Source organism: Mycotypha africana (genome assembly GCF_025528875.1).
Source record: "Mycotypha africana strain NRRL 2978 chromosome Unknown BDF20scaffold_8, whole genome shotgun sequence".
In the NCBI taxonomy this organism is placed as follows: Eukaryota; Fungi; Mucoromycota; class Mucoromycetes; order Mucorales; family Mycotyphaceae; genus Mycotypha; species Mycotypha africana.
In genome coordinates this window covers 1,007,532-1,029,100 of record NW_026515732.1, presented here as the reverse complement: position 1 = coordinate 1,029,100, position 21,569 = coordinate 1,007,532, and the positions used below count along the sequence as shown (strand labels likewise).

At 37.9% G+C, this 21,569-nt stretch overlaps 12 protein-coding genes across 12 annotated transcripts; 9 read left to right on the top strand and 3 right to left on the bottom strand.

Annotated features, from left to right (window-relative positions):
• Positions 1 to 398: 398 nt before the first annotated feature.
• BDF20DRAFT_989513 (uncharacterized protein) lies at positions 399 to 1,784 on the top strand (the record flags this gene model as incomplete). Its single annotated transcript, XM_053085300.1, has 4 exons — positions 399 to 668; positions 695 to 731; positions 964 to 1,479; positions 1,590 to 1,784. The coding sequence occupies 4 exons, from the start codon at positions 399 to 401 to the stop codon at positions 1,703 to 1,705; spliced, it is 939 nt and encodes a 312-aa protein (XP_052934220.1). The 3' UTR covers positions 1,706 to 1,784.
• Positions 1,785 to 2,824: 1,040 nt separating this feature from the next.
• Positions 2,825 to 3,745, top strand: BDF20DRAFT_824113 (uncharacterized protein; the record flags this gene model as incomplete). The annotated part of the gene is made up of 4 exons (XM_053077863.1): positions 2,825 to 3,059; positions 3,122 to 3,324; positions 3,436 to 3,570; positions 3,641 to 3,745. The coding sequence occupies 4 exons, from the start codon at positions 2,825 to 2,827 to the stop codon at positions 3,743 to 3,745; spliced, it is 678 nt and encodes a 225-aa protein (XP_052934219.1).
• A 142-nt stretch (positions 3,746 to 3,887) lies between these two features.
• BDF20DRAFT_659329 (uncharacterized protein) lies at positions 3,888 to 6,165 on the top strand. The gene is made up of 2 exons (XM_053075965.1): positions 3,888 to 3,963; positions 4,041 to 6,165. The coding sequence occupies exon 2, from the start codon at positions 4,106 to 4,108 to the stop codon at positions 5,924 to 5,926; it is 1,821 nt and encodes a 606-aa protein (XP_052934218.1). The 5' UTR covers positions 3,888 to 3,963; positions 4,041 to 4,105; the 3' UTR covers positions 5,927 to 6,165.
• Positions 6,166 to 6,690: 525 nt separating this feature from the next.
• BDF20DRAFT_659277 (uncharacterized protein) lies at positions 6,691 to 8,740 on the top strand. Its single transcript, XM_053075964.1, has 3 exons — positions 6,691 to 8,116; positions 8,215 to 8,290; positions 8,469 to 8,740. Exons 1-3 carry the CDS (start codon positions 6,771 to 6,773, stop codon positions 8,505 to 8,507), a joined length of 1,461 nt encoding a protein of 486 aa, XP_052934217.1. The 5' UTR covers positions 6,691 to 6,770; the 3' UTR covers positions 8,508 to 8,740.
• On the top strand, positions 8,317 to 10,557 carry BDF20DRAFT_659191 (LIM-domain binding protein-domain-containing protein). Its single transcript, XM_053075963.1, has 3 exons — positions 8,317 to 8,487; positions 8,673 to 8,781; positions 8,952 to 10,557. The coding sequence occupies exons 1-3, from the start codon at positions 8,473 to 8,475 to the stop codon at positions 10,232 to 10,234; spliced, it is 1,407 nt and encodes a 468-aa protein (XP_052934216.1). The 5' UTR covers positions 8,317 to 8,472; the 3' UTR covers positions 10,235 to 10,557.
• Positions 10,558 to 10,584: 27 nt separating this feature from the next.
• Positions 10,585 to 13,230, bottom strand: BDF20DRAFT_914981 (nitrogen permease regulator of amino acid transport activity 3-domain-containing protein; the record flags this gene model as incomplete). The annotated part of the gene is made up of 2 exons (XM_053084259.1): positions 10,585 to 11,888; positions 12,003 to 13,230. 2 exons carry the CDS (start codon positions 13,228 to 13,230, stop codon positions 10,585 to 10,587), a joined length of 2,532 nt encoding a protein of 843 aa, XP_052934215.1.
• Positions 13,231 to 13,453: 223 nt separating this feature from the next.
• On the top strand, positions 13,454 to 14,987 carry BDF20DRAFT_883025 (small GTPase superfamily). The gene is made up of 6 exons (XM_053081759.1): positions 13,454 to 13,598; positions 13,727 to 13,827; positions 13,916 to 13,933; positions 14,021 to 14,042; positions 14,309 to 14,438; positions 14,526 to 14,987. Exons 2-6 carry the CDS (start codon positions 13,780 to 13,782, stop codon positions 14,881 to 14,883), a joined length of 576 nt encoding a protein of 191 aa, XP_052934214.1. The 5' UTR covers positions 13,454 to 13,598; positions 13,727 to 13,779; the 3' UTR covers positions 14,884 to 14,987.
• Positions 14,988 to 15,139: 152 nt separating this feature from the next.
• Positions 15,140 to 15,675, top strand: BDF20DRAFT_837488 (Mss4-like protein; the record flags this gene model as incomplete). The annotated part of the gene is made up of 2 exons (XM_053079058.1): positions 15,140 to 15,295; positions 15,424 to 15,675. The coding sequence occupies 2 exons, from the start codon at positions 15,140 to 15,142 to the stop codon at positions 15,673 to 15,675; spliced, it is 408 nt and encodes a 135-aa protein (XP_052934213.1).
• A 323-nt stretch (positions 15,676 to 15,998) lies between these two features.
• On the bottom strand, positions 15,999 to 17,195 carry BDF20DRAFT_810224 (uncharacterized protein; the record flags this gene model as incomplete). Its single annotated transcript, XM_053076595.1, has 1 exon — positions 15,999 to 17,195. A coding segment is annotated over one exon (1,197 nt), but the record flags the coding sequence as incomplete, so codon positions are not given.
• Positions 17,196 to 17,256: 61 nt separating this feature from the next.
• Positions 17,257 to 18,903, bottom strand: BDF20DRAFT_883010 (uncharacterized protein). The gene is made up of 5 exons (XM_053081758.1): positions 18,880 to 18,903; positions 18,408 to 18,812; positions 18,192 to 18,317; positions 17,881 to 18,098; positions 17,257 to 17,801 (listed from the first exon to the last, which is right to left on the bottom strand). Exons 2-5 carry the CDS (start codon positions 18,705 to 18,707, stop codon positions 17,405 to 17,407), a joined length of 1,041 nt encoding a protein of 346 aa, XP_052934211.1. The 5' UTR covers positions 18,708 to 18,812; positions 18,880 to 18,903; the 3' UTR covers positions 17,257 to 17,404.
• Positions 18,904 to 19,040: 137 nt separating this feature from the next.
• Positions 19,041 to 20,074, top strand: BDF20DRAFT_883004 (acyl-CoA N-acyltransferase). Its single transcript, XM_053081757.1, has 3 exons — positions 19,041 to 19,318; positions 19,426 to 19,554; positions 19,637 to 20,074. Exons 1-3 carry the CDS (start codon positions 19,132 to 19,134, stop codon positions 19,846 to 19,848), a joined length of 528 nt encoding a protein of 175 aa, XP_052934210.1. The 5' UTR covers positions 19,041 to 19,131; the 3' UTR covers positions 19,849 to 20,074.
• Positions 20,075 to 20,771: 697 nt separating this feature from the next.
• On the top strand, positions 20,772 to 21,236 carry BDF20DRAFT_823192 (uncharacterized protein; the record flags this gene model as incomplete). Its single annotated transcript, XM_053077779.1, has 2 exons — positions 20,772 to 20,963; positions 21,048 to 21,236. The coding sequence occupies 2 exons, from the start codon at positions 20,772 to 20,774 to the stop codon at positions 21,234 to 21,236; spliced, it is 381 nt and encodes a 126-aa protein (XP_052934209.1).
• Positions 21,237 to 21,569: the final 333 nt, after the last annotated feature.

Genomic DNA, 21,569 nt, shown 5'->3' with positions numbered 1-21,569 from the left:
TTCCCTTTTTTTATCAGAGTCTAGTTGGATATCCTTTAAAGAATTATTAAAGAAGTGTTAACAGTGAATCATCAGGTAGATTAAAATAAGATCTCATCACGAGCTACTTACAACGACTGTACTGTACATATTTTGTTTGTAACTGAGTATTTATATCTTTTGATCTAAGTGGTCACTTAACTAAAGCTTCCTTTGCTTGCCAACAACATAGTACTACTAAAGCGGAGTTCCTTCGCACAAACTATTCAGATAAGTATGAGCTTTACGCTCGGAAACTGCCCCTTGTAACCTACGTGGACGGTGTTTTTGATGCTGAGCGCAATATCTTACGGAAAGAACATGAAGGATTCCAGCAAAAAGTGATTGGGCTGGACGTCACAATCAGAGTGCCGCTTTTTATGAATTACTACATTATTAAAAACCGTAATTTAACTGTTCAAGAATACATTTATGAACAAAACTTTTGGTACTGCATCTGTAAGCTAGTCTTGGGCCAAAAAATTACCAACAAAGCCTACATTAACCACACTGTGGCTCTGACGTTCGATGACGTTGCTACTGACGAACCATCCATTATATCCCCCTTCAAGGATCAAAAAATCATAGGTTATAGTGATGCTATGGCGGCTGCATGCGAGAGTATAGCAACCACTTACATGAACCACATGGTGAAAAACTTCACTAAATGTATCAGATATTACTTGTATTGGGCATTGAAGCCTACTTTCCACGTAAAATGCTTGACTTATATTTTCATAGAGAAGATTTTAATTGCCCAATGCATTGTCAAATAATAGGGAACGAAGAACAGTGTGATTTAGGGACCCATTGACTTATAATTGCCTTCCTAAAATTTTGAATGAAATTCCGTTAAATTTAACTTAATAATTACCAAGGCCGCCTAAGAGCCGATGAGGAGATGGCCACTATGCTAATTGATGGAGGAAAAAAATATAACATAAGGAAGCGGAAAAAGACCAACAAGAACAAACGTAGAAAACGAAAGCGTCGAAAAGGACAAAAACAGTAAGAAGCAAGGTAAGGGCAGAGAAAGCTGCGAAAGCGCGAGGGCGGAAAGAGTCATAGGGGGAGTCGCAGAAGAAGGCAAAGAAACCGCAAAGCGTATGCCAAAGGTGAGTTACAGACACCTGTACCTCGACTCTGCATTTGTGCCATTCACTCAATATGTCATCTACAGGTACAAAGCAGAAAATGCCAATAGATGGGCTGCCGCAACATTTTCCGATGCCCGCACCAAGCTCCCTCTGATTGTTTTCGGTGACGGTATGCGCAACAAAGATAATGTCCATTTTAAAGGGCATTCATCCGGCGTCACCGGAAATCTCTATCGTACTCTCTTGAGAAGAAAGCGCTGCTTTCTTGCTGCGGTGGTGGACATCAACGAGTTTAAAACCTCAAAGGTGGGTCCCAAATTGCCAAATCAAGTGCTCTTCTCAAGAAGTAATGTCATTTTCGTAGGTTTGTAACAATTGTCATGGTGTCGAAATGAAAAAAATACAAATTTCTGGACGGCTCCGGCGTCTATGGTACCAAGGCCTGCAAAACCTGTAGTATAATATGGCAAAGAGACGTCAATGCGGCCAAAAATATGCATACTATTGCAAATTCCGTATGGGAACACAATGGCCGGCCCGACCATCGCCATAACGAAAATGGTGCTGCAGGTTCTATAGCGACGGCTTAAAATTTTTTACGCGTTTAGGTGAGTTCATCTTGTGAAATTTCTCACTGTACATTTCTGGGGTTTTATTAACTGTTGTTTGAGTAATAGTAGTTCGCACATTTGACATTGAGCATTTAGACAGAAAAGGTATGATCCCAAAAACTATACATTTCTTCCTAAATAATTTTTAAATTAGTCTAAATTTTAATTGTAATATCGTCTCAATTTAATAGTCATTTCTTGCGAGAGTCAAGCGAAAAAACAATAGATTGCAAATTGCATAAAAAAGCTGCAAAACACTAGCAAACAAAAACTTGCAATAAAATAATAGGAGTGTCTCAGTAGTATTTAGCCAATGGCCTTCTGTTTCTTATTCCACATGGGATGCGTTGCCCGCCCTTTTTTTTTCTTTACATGTTTTTGCATTCGTCTTTTTGTTGATTTAACAAGGTACGTTTGGTTCTTCTCATTTTATCTTGATTTTCGGAAATTACAGTTTTAATTGGGGCGAAAAATAGGGTCAGTAAAATAGTTAAAATTGCTTAATCGTCAGAATTTTCGTTTGTGAAGTAGTTTATGTAATGGAATAGAAGTGGTGCCTCACTAATGTATATCATACAAATCTGATCCAAGATAATTGGATGAAATCATTCTATAAGAATTCCATCCTACTAAAAATAGCAATCATTGACAAGCAGTGTGCTACAGTCACAAAAGCATTGTAAGAGAGACACCCTGATCTTTTTGTGCCCTGTGCATTTGTGTACTACTTTTTTTGTGGGGGTGATGGTGTGTGTGTGCGTGCGTTTCCGTACCTTCAAAATCAACTTCATTTACATAAAATTGGACATGAATAAAATCAAGAAGAAAAGGGACATCTGCATATTTTTTTATTTTTTTTCTTTTGGGTTCAATAAAAACGAATACCTTTCTCTTCTATATCGTTTTTTGTTTTCATTTACATTAACTGTTTTCATCAAAAGCTAATTTTACGTGGTTCATGTCTATAGCTGAACACATCAAATTCACCAACAGCTATCCAAGTCAGAGACATTATAAAAACCAACAATAACCAACTACCCCACCATCCATTACAAAATTACACCAAATTTACGTCGTTGATTACGTTGTAAAGAGTAAATGAACAATCTTTCTGACTTGACTATTGTCGAGGAGTATTCTGAAAAAGATAAAGTAGACATCCCACTACTAGAAGACTGGTTAGCTTACAACATACCTTCCTCACCAGATACCGCACACACTGATAATCCTTATTACCAATTCTGTCAGTGCTGCCAGCAATCCAATTGTAAACACTTTGAGACAACCTTAAGTACTATTCACAAATTAGAAGAAGATGCTCGGTTAGCAGCAGGTAAAGAAAAAAACAAAGATTTCAGGATAGAACAACCTCTTGAAAGTGGGTTTTCAAATTAGTCATAGGACAGGGCCTCTTACAGAGACATGAGCAATATATCTGTGATGCCAACCAGTTGGAGACGAGGCTTGAACAGAAAGTCAGTTCATTACGCACTAAAATTGAAGAGTTGGAGGATTCTTTACTAGCATCGGATACAGCCAAACAGCATTACCTCGATGAAAGAAATAAATGCATGAGAAGACTGCAAAGAACTGAAAAAGTAAGCCTCCTTACATCACTCGAAAACAAGGAACGGAAGAGAACAAGTCAGTTGATATATTCAAAATAACAAATGATGATGATATAGGCTCTTGATGATACTGCAACACAGTTGAACGAATGCGATGCTCGCTGCATACAACTTGAAAAAGAATTAAAGTTGAAGATGAAGGAGATCGAAAGATTGAGCGTGTTTAAATTATTAGCAAAACAAGCAGATATTCGAGAAGAAGCCATAACTGCAAAAGTATGCGTGCATAATGTATTCTTCTAAACCCTCTGTCTCTCTTTGTAACAGAACACTCTCTTTTTTCAAGCTAGAAGATCTTAAACAAGAATTAGCTTATTCACGGAAGGCCGAACTTACATTGGAGTCGAAGCATAAAAAACTGAAAGCAAAGTTGGGTAATGCCATATTGTGACAACGTATATACATAGCTGGCACGGAAAGGGTCTGATATAAGGCTCTTTTATGCGACATGTATCTGTAGAGACAGTCTCGAAAGCATATGAAGAATTGCTGGTAGTGCAAGAAAACTCTCTCTCTTTTACTCCTAGAGCATCAGATGATCCAGTGACTCCATCCAATTTACAGACATTGCGAGAAACATATGATAGATTAAGAGATCATATTTCGAAGGTAAGATAATGAGAAATAGCTCTTTCTTTCTGAAATAAAAAGAAACTTTTTTTGATTCACCTGTGGGCTGCAGTTAGTGCTAGCCACTGCTGCATTTCTTCCATCTTTGAATGATAAGGTGATACGTAACAATGCAAGTGCTATGCAAAAGGAATTGAATAGGCTGTGGATGATGACACTAGAAATGCTGAATAATAGTGCTAAAAAAAGCAGTGACCATGACAATAACAGTAACAATAGCAGCAGCGTCAGCAGCAGCAGCAACTTCAACTACAACAATAGTAACAATGATCATCTCATTGATATCATCAAAGAACTTGCTTGTACTAACCATAAGCTAAAATCTGAACTCTTAGACTCTCATGATATGTTGATGGATTTGCGAAATGATTTAAATGGCTTCAATTGTCAAAAGCAAGGACAGCAATCACCGGAAAACGAAGAGGAAAGCAGCGTGCTAGGGGAACTTCAGCAGTGCTATGATGAATCTTCTGCAAATCATCGTCTTTATCCTACACTCAACTTTTCTTCCTCAGCACCAACACAAAGCGAAAATACAATGAAAGCGCATCATCAAAGATTCAAAAACAAAAGTCCGAGTGTCATGGATACAAACAATGGCATGATAAAAAAAGTAGGACTCACTGAGGAAGAAGCCTATGTTCATCCCAAGAGGAACAGCATAAGTAAGTATTATGTGCATCAGGAACAACGTCCCTTTGTATCGTCTTGGCCATCTTCGATACCATCGTCATCGATACCAGCACCGTCATCAGCAACGCCAGCGCTACCCTTAGCTTCAGCGGTAATATCAGTATCCGAAAGAGGAACAGACACGGCAGTAACACCTGATTGCTGCTTGGCAAGCAATAATTCATCAATGACCCAATACCACTATCATTATCATTATTACTCTGACAAGAACGAAAAACTTAAAAATAGTAATAATGACGACATACATGATGCAACAGAGCTTGATAGAACATTTGCCATCTGCCAACGCATACACAATCAAGTAAGAGGTATTTTACACAAGATAAAACGGACAGAAATAAAAGCTCTACGTCGTCGACAACAGCAACAACAAGAACATGGCAATATACCCGACATTATGGAGCTGACACTATTAAGTAACTCTAAATTGAACTATCTTTTATTGAGCGAGATACAACATCTTGGCCATGCTAACAGCCATCTCACCGGCGACTCTGCCTTCTTCCCTTTGTTGGGCCTCTTTGAAGAAATGCTGTCGGATTTGTGTCAATTACGTATAAATCTGAACGATATACAAATGGACTATGTCAGAAAAGTGCGAGAGAGTGATATTCAATTTAAGAAAAGAGTTTGGAAAAGAGTGAATAGTGGTAATAAACAATCACAGCAACAAGAAAAAGAAGAGGAGGAGTTTGATATAGGCAAGGCCTTCTCCAACTGGCTAACCAACCTACTACTCGTACAATCAACGCCTACTACTGATGCAATGCTACAAAGACACAAAGATTCCATTGCAACACGGTCATCCGACTATTGTCGTTTACATGCAAGAATTATGACTGCAAATGATATATCTACACATCATCGATTATATTCAAATAGCAAACTGTTTGACCAAAGATACCACCACCACCACCATCATCATCATCATCATCATTATAACACGGATAGTTACAGAAAAATTACGACCAAACGAAGTATGCCATTGTTACGAAATAAAGAAACCAGTCCTTTCCATGCTTCTCATCATCATAGTACTAGTAATGCCAACAATAGCAGATTTCCTATACCAGAACTCCATTTGGATCATGACAATAGCAGGATAGTAGTCAAAAGATTCAAGCCTTCCACATCTATTTCTACACCGATTAGTACAACAACAGACTCTGTACATGGTATTACGACAACCACATCTCTGATTATGAAAAGACGCGTTCTTCATAACCAGTTGCAATATTTAATGGTTTAAGTGGTTAATCCATTTGGTCAGCATTACATAATTTGAGCATTTATAGCAATAATAATAAAAGGCCTACTCTGTCTCGGATTGATCCGCTCATGTATATATATAGTATTTACTGTTGTCACAGAACAAGGCCCATTATTCTTTCTGTATGCATTTCTGTTTTCATCCAAGGTTGATTATTTCATGGTCAAGGCATAATGGAATACAATCATACGAATGTTTGTTAAGAAAGAAAAAAAAAAAAAAAAAAAAAGTTACTCCCGCCCTATCCAGGAACGAATATAGTATTATGAACCAAAATAGTGCCTTATCCTTCGCAAAAAAGTCAATGACTCACAAACGTTTATGAATATGCATGTGATGGCAACCTTACCTGGCTGATCATCGCCATGTAATCCATCGTTAGTATGCTTATGTCAGCTGTCATGTTGAATTGATTGGCTCATTATCACACACTTGTTTTTTTGTTCGTTTTGTAAGGGTTCTTTTTTTCTCTCTCTCCTTATAACCCAAATTTTTAGGCTCGCTCTCTGTCCTTTTTTTTTTTTTTTCTATTTTTCCATTTTCCCCACTTGTTTCTTTTTTCTCTTTTTCTTTCACAGTTACAAGTTTCTCTTTTTCGTTAAACACAGCGCACGCGATAACTGCGACAGAACGAAGAAAGATATACCCAAAGGCTCTTTCTAACATACTAGGCTTGCTTTCTATTCTTTAAGACTCTATTTATTCCATTTTGTCATACTTTGGATAGCAAAAAAAAAAAAAATAGAAAAAAGAAGCTTTAACTACTTGGTGTAAAAATTTAACTTTTTAGCAAAAAAAAAAAAAGAAAAGGGTAAATTTTTATATGTCAACTGCTCTTCCTTCTACCGCTGGTACACCTCAACCGACAGGTTTACATACTCAAATGCCAGCCAGTCCTGCTACTGCTCAGTCTTTAGCAGCAGCTCAAGCTCAAGCTCAGGCTAATCTTCAACAGCAACAATTAAATGCACAAAATATGTTTCGACAAAACCAGCTGTATGCTGCTCGTCAAAGGCAACAGCAACAGCAGCAACTACAGCAAATGCAGCAGATGCAACAGATGCAACAATTTCAAAATAATCCTCAACTTATGTTTGCTGCCCAACAACAACAGCAACCACCGCAACCCACACAGCAATTGATGGCTCAACAATTATTACAGCAGCAACAGCAGCAACAACAAAGACCTGCAGCGATGGCTCATTTACAACAGCAATTTCCACAGTCTATGCCACAACAGATGTTGATGCAACAACCGGCTCATCTTCATTTATTACCGCAGCAACAGCAATTTTTACATCAACAACAGTTGTTGCAACAACAACAGCAACAACAACATCAACATCAACAGCAGCATCAACAACAACAGCAGCAGCAGCAGCAGCAGCAACAACAGCAACAGGCAGCTCTACAGCAAGTCTTACAAGCACAAGCACAAGCGCAAGCGCAGGCGCAAGTACAACAACAACAGCAGCATCAACAAACGCAGGCACAAGCGATGCAGCCACATCTTCCGCATTCAATGGATCCTCAACAAAATATGAGTATGAATATGGTGCCTACACCACAGGTATCACAAGCGCAATTACAGCATCAACAATTGCAACAACAAATTCCTCCAAATACACCCAGTTTTATTGATAATCCTTCTATGCCTCCTCCCACACCGAAGCAGCAACAGCAGCCACAGCAACCAACGCCGTCGCAACAGCAACAGAAGATGGCCAATACTTCAAGCACTTCTCCACGAAATCAACAGCAACAGCAGCAGCAGCAGCTACCGCAACCACAACAAGGTCTACCTCAAACACCGCGGTCAACGGCTTCCCAACAACAACAACAACAACAATTACGTTCTGCTGCCGCTACACCTATTATGGCTTCTCAAAAGTCTCCTGTATCCGTCCTTCCGTCGTCTACTCGTAACACGACAACTACTAATACAAATACGATCGGTACTCCTGTTTCCTCCTCTACGATACCAGTAAACACTATTCCATCCACAATACCAATGACAGGGCCAACGCCTATACCTTCATCGACATCAGCACAAGTGGGAATGCATCATAATGGTACTACTCAAAGTAATCATGGTGCTGGTAGTGAAACGATGAGTATGATGATGAAATCTAGTCCAAATCCTGTAGTAGTAGCACCTTTAGCACCTAGGTAACATCTTCATTACTTTATTATAACCCTACGCACACGCACACACGATACAATTGAAAAAAGGGTCTCATCCTCTTGGGTTTTTTTCCCTCTTTTAGTCAAGCTACACCTAGTGGCCAGGCTGTACTTCGATTATTACAATTTGCAGAACAACTGAGTCCTTCAGAAGAAGAGGTTAGTATGCGGTTTTTTCTTTTTTTTTTTTTTTTTACTCTCTCTTTTTTGATTTCATTTCAGAGAAACGAAGGAGAGGGAGAAATGTATCAACCACACAGGCATTTACAACACATTGTGAATATTAAAAAAGCATCGATTATTTTTTGGATTTAATAATATGTAATGGTTTGGAAAGAACCATGCATATTTCATGTGTGAGTGTGTGAGTGTGTGAGAGAGTATGTGTGAGTGTATTGTTGTACACCTTACCTGCCTACCTTTCCTCTCCTCTCTCTCCGGGCTTCCGTTTTCGCTTGTTTTAGCTCCAATTTTGCGGAGTACCAAAACTAAAAAAGAAACAAACTTTTTTTTTTGTTGCATAACATGTTATGTTTTATAGGCAGCAGATCGTTCATTTTGGGACAATTTTATTGATACCTTTTTCACTATACAAAGTGTGTTTAAATTGGGTCTACATAATTCTGAAACTGAAGAAAAAAAGGCATTTGGTAAGTTGACCGTTGAAAAAAAAGACAAAACGCTTGCGTTAGACATCAACAAAACATAATTAGGGGGAGGGGTGGGTGAGCTTGCTGTCATTCGATGACAAGTAGATGACTAAAAATTTGCTGATCTTCTTTATTCTCTGTTGATTTTTGAAACAAAAAAAAAACGTTAGAGGTCAATCATACGCTACTTCCTCGATTTTTTTACATGCAATATCAATGTGGAATGACATCGATTCAGCTTACTTTGGAAAAGACAATGGAATACATTTTACCGGGAGGTATTATGCATATAGAATGTCCCCGGGCGAGTATGATTCAAAAATACAAGAATGGCACGATGGTCGTCTTGACAGGTCCATTGTGGGCTAAATTCATCATGACGCCAAATGGTACACTAAAGATGAACCACATGGATTTTGCGTGTCATAATCACGAAGAGTTTGTGCGAAAAGCCAGTATTAAAATAGAGCCAGTACCCAATTCAAAGAAAAAGATACCACCTACACAAACGATTATACCAGAGACCTTTGTGAATGAATGGGGAGTACCCAAACGAATCTTCCATATGTTGGAAGTGGCAGATGTTGATACCATAGCTAGCGAAGTCATGTTTCATGCACTCGTGTCGGGTGCGAATCCTAGGGAAAGTTTGAACGCTATCACATTTAACAAGCAACCCTTCTCTTTCAAAATGGATAACGATGACTTTAAAGTAGTAGCATCTACGTCAGCAGCAGCAGCAGCAGCAGCAACTGGATCATCGGCTGCCATGATGATGAATTCCAATACAAATAATGCTATTCATTCACCTATTGTTAAAACGCAACAAGGTCATATGATGCAACAACAACAACAACAACAACAGTCGCAACCCCCACAGCAGCAACCACAAACTCCATTTTCTCAATCATCTCAATTACAGCCATTTGCTACACCTATACAACAGCCTACTAGTTTAAGGCAACAGCAGCAACAAGCTACTCTTCAATTTCAACATCAATATCAACAGCAGCAGCAGCAACAGCAACTACGACACAACTCCCTCACACCTAATCAGCAACAGCAATTATTATACCAACAACAATTACTTCATCATCAACAGCAGCAGCAACAACAACAACAACAGCAACAGCAAGGGGAGGAAAATTATACTCAACAACGCGCTGCACAAGCCGCTGCCGCCGCCGCCGCCGCTGCTGCTGCTTCTCATGCTGCTGCTGCTGCCCAACAACAACAGCAACATCAACAACAATCATCCGCTTCACCAGCATTTACCAATAATCAATTTACTGTTCCTCAAAGTCCTGCATCACGTAAACGTCCCTCTGCTAATACCTCTAGTATGGCTAATACCAATGATATGAAATCACCAGTAGCAAGGAAAAGACATAATACTGGTATGGCAGCAGCTGGTAGAAAACAATCTCAACAATCACAGCATTCTCAACAATAGAAAAGAAAAAAAAAGCCAGTATTTTTATTATTCTATTACCCTTTCTCTCTTTCTCTCTCTTTCTCTGCCTGTAATTTTTCATTCTTACTATTATTCTTATTATTATTATTATTATCATCATCATCATCATAGGATACATATACATAGTTATACAACCTCTATTTAGAAAAAATGATAATGATGATGGCAAACACGATGACATAACCCTTTTTTTTTCCTTTTTTCTTCTTCTTACGTACAAAACGAGCACACACAAAACATATTGAAATAAAAGAAAAATACCCCTTCATATTATCTTTTCTTTTCAAACGAAACACTGACATTAACGAAAGCTGGAAGTTTTTGCATGTTTAATAATGATAGACTGTCACTATCTTGTCTTTGTAATATTTAAGAACTAAGCCTAATTGTCTCCTGGAAATTCCCTCACGATAGATAATTTCTTCTATATGGTATTGTCCATTCATATACGGTGCTAGGCGTTCAAATAGTTCTACTACTTCTTTAGGAGCTCTTTCAAAGGTCATTCTTTTCAAGTTACTGTTATTCGGACTGGGTAGAGCATCTTCCATTTGTTGTTGTTGCTGTTGTTGTTGTTGTTCACCGACGCTATTCCTACTACTATGAAGACCACTACCACTGCTACTATGGGTAGCACCCGTATGAGTAGGTAAATGAGTCGTCGTTGTCGTCGTGGCCTGCGCCATGGTATGCTTTTGCTGTTGTAACAAGGCAAGGGGTAGTAAAAGTACTAAATACATATGTAGTTGAACCACTAAATCTTTTCGGATCAAATAGGTGATCGCTTCCAGGTATTGATTTTTCAATTCTTTTACTTGATTGTAGACGGTATGATAAGGTTTTGGCTGCGTGGTGGAGATGGAGGTATAGGCCGATGTCGATGTTCCTGTACCTGCCGTTTCTGTTGCCGTTGCGGTTCCTGCCGTTGATGTCGACGAACTATGATGCAGGGTACCGGACAATTTAGATAGAATGACAGGTAAACTAAGATTGGGTATATGTGATTTAAAATCAGCTTCCAGGGCAGCATCAAAAGTAGCAGTGGGTGATACGACATAGATATTACGCGGACTGATGGTGTGAATCAATTTTGCTTTACGCCAATAAATCAAATGGGCAGCTAAACGGTAGATTTGAGCCAAGGAACAGTCGAGGAGTAAATGGAGCTCCTGAAGGCTCTGTGTAGGCGTCAGTATTTGGACCAATTGCACCAGTGTGGGAGATGCATCCAAAGGCATGTTTTTCAACACTTCTTCCGGATCTTCGAGCAGGAGAAGAGTATGATAGGGCGCAATGACAGGAAACTGGTCGTATTCGTACCCGGAGACACTGTAAATATCCATGAGCGAATGTGTGGTATCGCCGCTGGAGTAGTAAATGGGGTGTTGTATCGGGACATCATTGGTGCAGCCGTTGTAATAAAAGTGGTTGTACTCATGACTGCTACTGTGATTCAATGCATTGGTGGACTTTGTAATCGAATTGATCGGTATCTGCAATGAGACATCAATAAAGTCGTTGACAATGATATGTGCTGCCGTGTTGGTGGAAATGGCAGTGTAGATCTGTTTGATATCTTTGGCCAAAGAGGATTCGGAAAGTATTTGTTCCATCACTTGGTCATACGGCGTACCTATCGAGCGGAGGGGAGGGGGGGGGGTTAGATCCAAACCCAAAACAACATGAACAAACCCAACAACGGCTCTGGGTTTTGCACTTTTCACTATGCTTATTATTTTCGTTTTACCTTTATTGAAGGTTTCTTCCTTCAAAATTAGAATCTTTTCTACTTCTTCTTGAACATATCCGCAACGTAGCTGTTCATATCTTAAGGCAGAAGCATACTTGGAAATAACATGTGTATAAAGAGTATTCACTTGAGAAGTAAGCTCTAGGTCAGGAGGTGACACGACGAATACAACATGAAATAATGTCATATGTGTCGAAGCAGAGGTTGGCCCATTCAATTTTTTATTTCGTTCATCTTGCTTCGTATGATCAAGATCGCTGTCATCGCTATCTGTATCATCGCTACTATGATCATTTTCTTGAGCAGTACTTTTCTGCTCATCGTTTCTGCTTTTGACATAACTAGAATCGTTGCTCTCATTTCCGTCCACGTCGTCGTCGTCATCACTATTGTTTAGACTGTGGCTGTTGTCCCTGACACTACGTGTAGAAGGCGTTTTCATTTGCAACTGAGGCGACGCGTATTGAGAGGATGTGAGTAAAGGTGTCGATACCACTTTTGTCAATGGCTGAGAAGGAGAAGTAGGCGATGTTAAAGGGGAATTCACATCATAATGATGATGATTCTGTTGCTGATTTGTCGGTGTATCAGAAGATGATGGATGATGTTGGGAAGTAAGGCTTACAGGATGTCCAACAAATGTCAAATCGTCAATACTCAATTGAAATTTTCGATCACATAAGGGTGCTTTGGGTGCCAAAGTATCTGCCAAAAAGGACACATCCATATCAAAAATCGAATCTCGTCCAGCAAAACGATCCTGTTCTTGGCAGTACTGTTTTTCTTCATTCTTTTCTTGCTGTTGTTGTTGCTGCTCTTTGAGTAAATGTCCTGTAGCAGTATCTTTGCTGCTGCTGCTGCTGCTGTTGTTGTTGTTGTTGTTGTTGTTGTTGTTGTTGCTGCTGTTACTATTGTTGTTGTCAGCACGTGAACCTGTTGAGGCTCCCTGTTCCTTTCCTGTGTTGTTGGCAACGATTTCATTTCTACCACTAACAATAGAGGCGCGTCTTTGTTGTTCTTCAGACTCTTGCATCAATAGTTTCGCAGTCATGGAAGACCCAATGGCGAAGTCATTGACAAAAGTGTATTGACTGACGTTACTGTTACCGCCACAAGCGGTTGTCGTGAAAGAAGACGATCGCTTAGGGTTCTGTGGGTAACTGAACAGATAATGGTGTCCTCTTGTAGAATTAACTACGACTAAAATAGCTAATAATGAGCTCATTCGAATCTTTTCACTTTAAGGGCTTTTTTGAATAATATAACTATTGTTTTGGGGTAGCATAATTAACGTCTTTTATGTTTAGAAAAAAAAAACCAAAAAAAAAACCATGCTTTCTCTGTAAAGTTTAGACTTTATTTTTTTCCTCTGCGGAGTGACATCTACACTCTTTCTGCAGTGAAATTGCCAACTTTTTTTTTTGTTATTTTTTCTTTTTTTGTTGCTTCGTTTTGACATAAAACTTAAGTTGTCAATAGTATAATTCTAATTTCTTTTCTTTTTTTCTCTTTATTTTTTCTTTTTGAACTATTTATAAATCCTTTTATATTTTACACTATATATATACTTTGTTTTTTCTCAAAAAATACAAGGTAAGCATTCCAAACGATTCAACATTGGAAATCACAGTTTGTGTTGTTTTGCAAATGAGCAAACCAACTGGGTTTTCTTTTTTTTTTTTTTGAATAGACAAAATAACGCATACCAACAACTTTTCTAGTTTGCTCTCCCTATTTATTTATTTAAAAAAACGTTGATAGCTATTTTACAAAGATGATGTTATATAAGTTAGTCGTTCTTGGCGATGGTGGTGTTGGCAAAGTGAGTGAATTTTATAACCAATACAATTGCCCAGCTCTGATAATTAACTGACCAAAATCCATAAAATCATTCTATGTGCATTATTTAGACAGCACTAACAATTCAAGTAAGCTATTTTAAAAATTTGGAACTTTAATGTTAAACTGCGTGCAAGATCAACTTACCAGATACGATGGTTTTTATTCGTTATTAGCTTTGTTTAAATCATTTTGTTGGTAATATACTAATAGCTTTATTGTTATTATTGTTGTTGTTGTTTTATTGCGGATGAATCAAAATCGTTTTACTTACAAGCTGATGTATATTATTTTTGTTTGCGCATAAACACCAACCCCCCCCTAAAACTCATTTGTGTACTATAAAAAAACTCATACATGTGTAGAGGTAAAACAAACTTTGATTGGATCAATTAAAGAAACGAATGTAATGAATTGTGGTTGTTGTACTCAACAATTTAGTCAATTTATACATATACATTTATAGACCTACGATCCTACTATTGAAGATTCATATCGTAAACAAGTTGTCATCGATGATCAGCCATGTATATTAGAAGTATTGGATACAGCCGGACAAGAAGAATATACAGCATTACGAGACCAATGGATAAGGTACCCATAGATATATGAACGCTAAAGAAAAACACTGAGCTATGTTTTGGTTGCTGTAAAATAACATGTCGCTACTTTCCAATGCAGAGATGGTGAGGGTTTTCTATTAGTGTATTCAATCACTTCTCGTTCGACCTTTGATCGCATTGAAAGATTTCGTGACCAAATATTCCGGGTGAAAGACGTGGATAATGTTCCTCTCATGTTGGTAGGCAACAAATGCGACAAAGTGACAGAGAGGGAAGTAACAAGAGAAGAAGGTTATGCTACAGCTAAAAGATTAGCTTGTGATTTTATTGAAACTTCAGCAAAGACATGTGTAAATGTGGAACGATCATTCTATCAAGTCGTGAAAGCTATTCGCGCTCAACGAGAAGGATTACGTGCAGGAGATACTAAGAAAAAGCCCAAAAAAGAAAAGAAGAACAAGTGTCTAATTCTTTAAATCAACCTATATTACAGTATCATCTCTATTTGAAAGAAAGAATCTTCAGTTTTATAGATAATAACCGTGATATTTATACGCAATAAACTCTCTCTTTTTTTTTTTTATCGTACATATCACCATCATTACTGCTATCCGTTTTTGAGTTTGTTGATTATGAGTCTTTCTATTTTGTTTTATTTTTTCTTGGCTTGTTTGAAATAGCGGGTTTACCATTCTTTATCCTCTTTTTTTCTTTTCTGGATCTAAGCAAACAATGGCAACACCTTATAAACAAGTTCAAGATCCTTTGAAGGAACTCGTCAATGATCAAGGCAAAAACTTAACCGACATTCTCTGTCCAAAAAAAACTTGTCATTGCGTCATTTTCCGAAGGAATACAGCCACGTTAGTAGAAGGCGATGGTTCCAAAGTAAAGTTACCACCCTCCTTTTTGCTCATCAGCGACACAACATCGCAAAGTCAAAAAGCAATTACAATTTCCGTCTTTTGTTGCGAATCTACAATAACTCACTCTCTCATCCACGTTTTATTTTATAGCTCACATTGCCAGAAGCTTCCTTACCAGAAAACAATGTTCTCCAAGAAGATAAAGAAGCAGAAGAAGGAACACATCATTTTTGGCGCGTTGGTAACATGATGGAATTTGAGAATGTGGGGTTCTCAAAGACTGTAGGCACCATCAAATACTTGTCTTGCGCTGATTGTGATCTAGGACCCATTGGTTATCATGATACCACCAATCCCAAAGAGTTTTATATCAGTATAAAACGAGTTAGATATGCAATTTGATTATGTATAATGGAATTGAAATAGATTTGTTTTATTTTTCATGGAAAAGAAAAAAGATGAGAATACTCCATTGTTCAAAATGAGTCATATGTCTGTCATTGTCGATAGGAGAGCAAAAGAGTGGTTTCAAAAACTGTCTACACTTTTTCAGTAGGGTGAGGTGGAGATGAAGAGGAATAAATAGCTATGGTATGACTAGTATGTACAAGAACGGTATAATAACAAAACAGGAACACCGCACACGAGTGCGCAGTCAATCCAAGAATGTAAGCATCTTACTAGCAACGATTCACTGATGCTGACGATGATGCTGTTGGTATAATATCTTCATATCTCGGTATGTATTCAGGTAACTCTAAATCCACACAAGACAGCTCGTCACCGCCTGGTTGTATTATCGTAGTAGTATGATCATTCCTAATGGGATCAGTAGCTGTAGAGGAAGAAGAGCAAGATATGGCTAATGTAGAGGGCGAAATGGGTGATGGTAGAGGGCTGGTTCTATTGACAGAAGAGTCCAAAGTTGAATGAGTTGGGAAATCCGTAATCACCATAGGAAACGTCAATTCCAATGGCGTTGCTCTGATATGCGGTGCTTTGAAATGTACTATAAGCTTAAGGCGATGGGTTATCTCCAAAAAAGGATCAAAATGATGCGTACGAATAGACTTGCCATGAATGGGCGTGCGAACAAAATGCGTCTCTGAGCCATTCGAAAATGTAGGTGGGTAGTATAAAGAAGAAGGGTACTGAGTCACTATGGCCGGTAAGCTGTGTGCAATACCTGATTTTGTGCTGAATCGGTAAGTCTCTAGCTCTTCCAACCGTGATTCAATGCGATCCACTTCAACTAACTCTTTCTCTACACTCCATCGAAATGCTATCACGGCTTCACCGGATTCTACTGGTGCTGCTTTGGGTACTTCAGCTGTCCACTCAAACCATTCGCGTACGCCATGAAATCTGGTACTGGCAATCATAGAGCTTGGACTTGGTAAATAATGTCGACGGATTGTCACAGGCCTTATTTTAGTTACGATTGTTTTCCTATGCTTCTTACTCATCATGAAGTTTGCAGTTGTAGATGCAGCAGTGCATGTGACTGTGAGGGTATATTCAACAAAAGCGTGCTTTGTTTTAATAGAAGGTGGTAAAAAAGAAGGTAGATGAAGTCCAAAGTCTATCACTTTTTCATTCGTAAAAATAAGCTCTTTCTCAACGTCGCATAAAGTAATCGTGGTCTGAAGATGGGTTGTGCTACTCGAGTAGAGTTTGGACTCTTGTAAATCAAATTCATGCTGCTGAATGATCTCTCTGGGTAAAGAATGATTTGGTGCATCAATATTCAAGCCTGCCTTGCCTAAAAAATGCAATGTGATACGGCTCCATTGGATTTTCGGATCATTGAAGTACACATTTCCAAACAGCTTGGTTCGAATTTGAGATAAAGGATTGTCCCTCGTTGCAGGGCCAATAAAATAGACGGGCTTAGCATCTACCTCTAGTTTGATGGGTGAGTGTGCATAGCTCGTAGTAGTCATCGTTGCGGAAGAAATATCATGGATAAACCTCATTGCACTTTTTCTTATACAAAGGAAGAAAATACAAAAAAAAAAAAAAAGAATAAAAAAGTTTAAAAAAACTGGAGAAAAAATGCCAAATCATGTTCTGTTCCCCGCTGGGATTCTTATTTTTATTTGACGGTTTCAACAATTTGGACACCTGCTGTTCAAGCAAATGGAAATAGCTCTCCAAACTTGAAGTGTTGGACTACAGGTACTTTCTTCAGAACCTCTGCAATAAACATCTTGATCATTCCAGAATTTACTTTGCTCCAGTAGGGTACAGACGAAATATCGGTCAACATGGGCGAATGCTCAAAGAAGGGTCCTCTTTTCACTTCCAAGATGTATTTTATACATCCAAAATACATATACTCATCTGCCACGTCATAGACTGTTTTTTGCTGCAATATAGATCTTGGTGACAGTTGCGGATGATCTATCAACTGTGCACTACCCCATAAATAAGGTAAAAACTGGTGATCATCTAAGCCCCAAACACCATGACTTCCTGCTGGTTCTAATTTATAAGTTTTCTGAAGTCTACGTACTAATTCCAAATATCTACAATTGCAAGAAAAAGTCCCTTGCCATTAGATGCAAGTTCAAGTGAATGCCGTTATCGCATCTTCCATTATTCTACCTAACAAATATTCTGAAAACAATGGCTTGATAATCTTCTGGAGTAAATCCTCCGACTAAGGCAATACCACATAACCATGCTACAAAACTCAATTCATGTCCTGATCCATAGTCGATTCTTGTCTCGTTTCCAAAACCTTCGTTAAGATACTCTGACAATTCAGGTATAGCAATATGAAGTTTTGCTGGCAAAATTGTCTTCAACAATTCTTTGGATGACTAAGTAAATCGGATAAATAGGTCGATATACCTTGTTTTGCTAAATAGTATGGCTGATATATTTTTTACATTGTGATAAGAACTAACACTAACCTCTGATAGTTTGTGTGCCCAAGATCGAAACGCTTTATTCCCAAATCGTTGTGGATTATCCAAAGGTGGAAACTCATCGATCCAGGAATCCAAAGTTTCCAGCATATCCAATATTTGTTGTGTTTGCTTTTTTCGATTTTATTTTTTTTTTTTTTTTTGTCATAGGTTAATAAAGATACAAAAGACAGTTCTTACGCGTATTCAAATGTTATTTACAGCTGAAATGTGGCAAGGCTCCGAGATCTTTTTCTTCATTGCAGTTTCATTGAGCAATAAGACAAACGTCATAATCCGATCAAATGCCTTTGTTTTAAGGAAAACGTCAATATCCTGTTGCTCGTGGATACATTTGACTGGACTTTTCGGCTTATAGTCTGTAGATATATTGGGAAGTGGTGATATTTGTTGGCTCATGTTCGTGTTTATTGTATTTTGACTGTCAAGAGCGTTTCCCAAAGTAAATTGTACAGAGGAGACGTTATAAAATTTGAAATTCAGTTTGAGCTTTTGACACATCCGTTGCCAAAGACACCAAATGATTGATTCCTTCTGCAAAGATGTACATAGAAACGGTACTAGAAAGCTTCAGCTGAAGACTGCAGAAGCTGAAACTGTAACGCTCTATTTACAAAAGCTTTCACACTATCAAAAAACGAACAAATCAACCTTCTCTTATGATCCAGCTTACATTAGCTTCATTTGTTATAAGATTGCTTCCACTATCTTTAAATTCCATATCACAATTAAATAATGGACCTGCTGCTTGATTAATAGATTATAGTTTCCAGTAGCATATCTTGAGTCGATATGTCAACTCCTATTGTTGCTTGATGCGTACGCAATCATGTAGCTGATATCACGATTTTTCAAAATGTTTAATTTTTAAATGCAAAAAGAAGGTGCACTTTTCTCCCCTACTTTTATTACCTCTTGTTTCTAAATGTCCCTTTCGTCAGTCATAAAGTTTCCAACAGTATCCTTCAACCCTCAACCTCAAATAACACTCTGTAATGTTACTCTAGAAAATCTCTCTGATCTGATCAATCTTCATACGCGCGTTTTCCCTGTACATTATGGCGAGAATTTTTACGATGAAGTGTTGCATTCAGGAGATCTCAGTAGATTGAGTAAGTATCTACTTTGCGCTTCTTCTTATTCTTTTGCTTTTTCTGTATTTGTATATTGGACTTAACCATGCTATACTCAAATTACGTATAACTATATGTAAAAACAGTATATTACAATGGCGAGCATGCTGGTGCTATCTGCTGTCGTTTAGAATTAACACCATACGCAAAGTATACAGGTAGAATATACATGATGACTCTAGCGATAGATCCGAAGTTCAGGAACAATGGTCTCGGTAATCACGCTTATTTTCAAAAAAACTGATGTGTTTTACGATATTAACTAGCGCCTGACAACTCAACTTTTATCTAATCAAGGTAGTATTTTAATTCAATACATAATGGATGTTGCAAGGAAAATCAGTAGTCCCATCGTAACATCACTGTATCTACATGTACAAACGATCAATGACTTGGCCATTCGATTTTATGCGAAAAATGGATTTAGAGTACAGAGTATGGTCTCTGATTATTATAGGTTGAATGAAAACAGAGATGCTTACATATTGGTCAGGCCTGTATTTCACTAGGATGCCACCCTTCCTATAAGGCTACGACCGCCATTGAACATACAAATAAGAAATGTTGTTACTATGTATTTACCGTTTTTAATGATTCGCTTACTGCAATATTCATATATACCTCTTATCTTTGATCGTAATGAAGAAGCCTCACCGATACCACATCAACAGCATTCCCAGTTCTACGTCTAATAAAACATTTAGTAATTGATTATTTAAAGGCTCTCAAAGCATGTTTCTGGTACAAAGTGTCATTGAAGTTTTTGCTTGCTCGATCTGCACTTTTCCCTTTCTCGGCAAAATGACATTGCCGAGCATTGTCTCTAATTAATTTTTAAATCAACGAGCCTTTTGCTTTTCCGTAACACCTCAAAGCCAAAAAGAACAACAATGGCATTATTCAAGCGATCTCGGAATTGCTTTCTATTTATTCCCCTTAAAACAGGTAATAACAAGCAGTAATTGCGCATCTTTAACCGTCTTTAGCGATCTTGAAAGTAACAAGGAATTCTATAATCATTTTGTTTCTGTCGTTAATGACAATGACAGGTGTATATTTGATCATTATATTTGGTCTGGTGAGTTCAGCTCCCTCTTTTACAATATTTTACCACGCAAAAGATAGCTCTTTAACACGTCAGACAATCATTCTTCGTCATCAATTCATCCTATCAGCTCAATAAACTGTCTGGACTGTATGGCTTGATATCACTGGATTACAGCGACCCGGTTGCTGTTTGTATACATGTGTATTCTTTAATTGCTCTTGGTTTATTCGCCACAGGACTATATGGTGTTCATAAGGTCAGAGAAGAAATAGATACAAAGAGTATCAGTTATAATGTACTTTGCTTCTGCTATCATATTGACGCTTCTTGATGAAAATAATTTATCTTTTTTAGGAAAAATTTGATTTTGTTAGATATTTTGCAATGTTTTATTGGATCGACTTCATCATTAGCACACTTAGCACTGTCTATTTTGCAATACAATGGTTTGTGTACACAGATCATTCTCTACCCGACTTGGATGGCAAGCCTGAACAGCAAGTAGAACACGATGCTTCGTTTAAAATGGAGAGTATTGTCAGTATCGTCATTTTATGTATAGTCCGATTGATCCATGTAAGGTCCTTCTAAATAGAAAGAAACGCAGACTGCAATAACGTCAGAATGGTATTCTCATTCGTCTTTTGGCCTTTTATATAGCTCTATTTCGCTTATGTGGTGACATGCTATTATATATCGCTGAATCAATCACATTATTCCAAATTAGCAGCTGACATTGATGAAGAGTTGAATTTTGCTGGATACAACGAAATGGAAGATGATCAAGAACAATTTGTGATTGATAGTATTGATAGTAGGCCTACGGTGGCCGGTACAAGAAGATCATAACAATTTATATTCACCAAACCATCCATTTTTCTTTCTTACTCGAATCTGTCACTTGTATAATAATCATCATTGCCAAACGCCCCTTTCCTTAACTGTAATTTCTATTCTAATGTAATAATACTCGTATCTATAATCACCTACTGTCGATCTTTGGTTCACGCAAGATATGGTGACTGAAAAAATAAAAGTTACATCAGTATGAAGTTGATATAGCTGAATTGACGATTTTAACACACTGTCATCCAGAGAAAACGGTTGTATTTATTGCTTGGGTAAAGTTATAACCATCTTTCCCGACTCAAAGCTTATTACTACAATAATTTCTACATCTAT

Bases quoted from the DNA above. Each gene is read 5' to 3' on its own strand.
- BDF20DRAFT_883025 (XM_053081759.1), top strand. From the start codon at position 13,780: ATGATGTTATATAAGTTAGTCGTTCTTGGCGATGGTGGTGTTGGCAAA. The intron at 14,043-14,308 runs GTAATATACTAA...ATATACATTTAT, and splicing joins TTGTTTAAATCATTTTGTTG to AGACCTACGATCCTACTATT. The intron at 14,439-14,525 runs GTACCCATAGAT...TTTCCAATGCAG, and splicing joins TTACGAGACCAATGGATAAG to AGATGGTGAGGGTTTTCTAT.
- BDF20DRAFT_883004 (XM_053081757.1), top strand. From the start codon at position 19,132: ATGTCCCTTTCGTCAGTCATAAAGTTTCCAACAGTATCCTTCAACCCT. The intron at 19,319-19,425 runs GTAAGTATCTAC...ATGTAAAAACAG, and splicing joins AGGAGATCTCAGTAGATTGA to TATATTACAATGGCGAGCAT. The intron at 19,555-19,636 runs GTAATCACGCTT...TATCTAATCAAG, and splicing joins GTTCAGGAACAATGGTCTCG to GTAGTATTTTAATTCAATAC.
- BDF20DRAFT_659191 (XM_053075963.1), top strand. The intron at 8,782-8,951 runs GTAAGTTGACCG...AAAAAACGTTAG, and splicing joins TGAAGAAAAAAAGGCATTTG to AGGTCAATCATACGCTACTT.
- BDF20DRAFT_883010 (XM_053081758.1), bottom strand. From the start codon at position 18,707: ATGTGTCAAAAGCTCAAACTGAATTTCAAATTTTATAACGTCTCCTCT. The intron at 18,318-18,407 runs GTAAATAACATT...AATCGAAAAAAG, and splicing joins AGCCTTGCCACATTTCAGCT to CAAACACAACAAATATTGGA. The intron at 18,099-18,191 runs GTTAGTGTTAGT...CGATTTACTTAG, and splicing joins GGGCACACAAACTATCAGAG to TCATCCAAAGAATTGTTGAA.
- BDF20DRAFT_659329 (XM_053075965.1), top strand. From the start codon at position 4,106: ATGCAAAAGGAATTGAATAGGCTGTGGATGATGACACTAGAAATGCTG.
- BDF20DRAFT_659277 (XM_053075964.1), top strand. From the start codon at position 6,771: ATGTCAACTGCTCTTCCTTCTACCGCTGGTACACCTCAACCGACAGGT. The intron at 8,117-8,214 runs GTAACATCTTCA...TCCCTCTTTTAG, and splicing joins GTAGCACCTTTAGCACCTAG to TCAAGCTACACCTAGTGGCC. The intron at 8,291-8,468 runs GTTAGTATGCGG...TGGTTTGGAAAG, and splicing joins TGAGTCCTTCAGAAGAAGAG to AACCATGCATATTTCATGTG.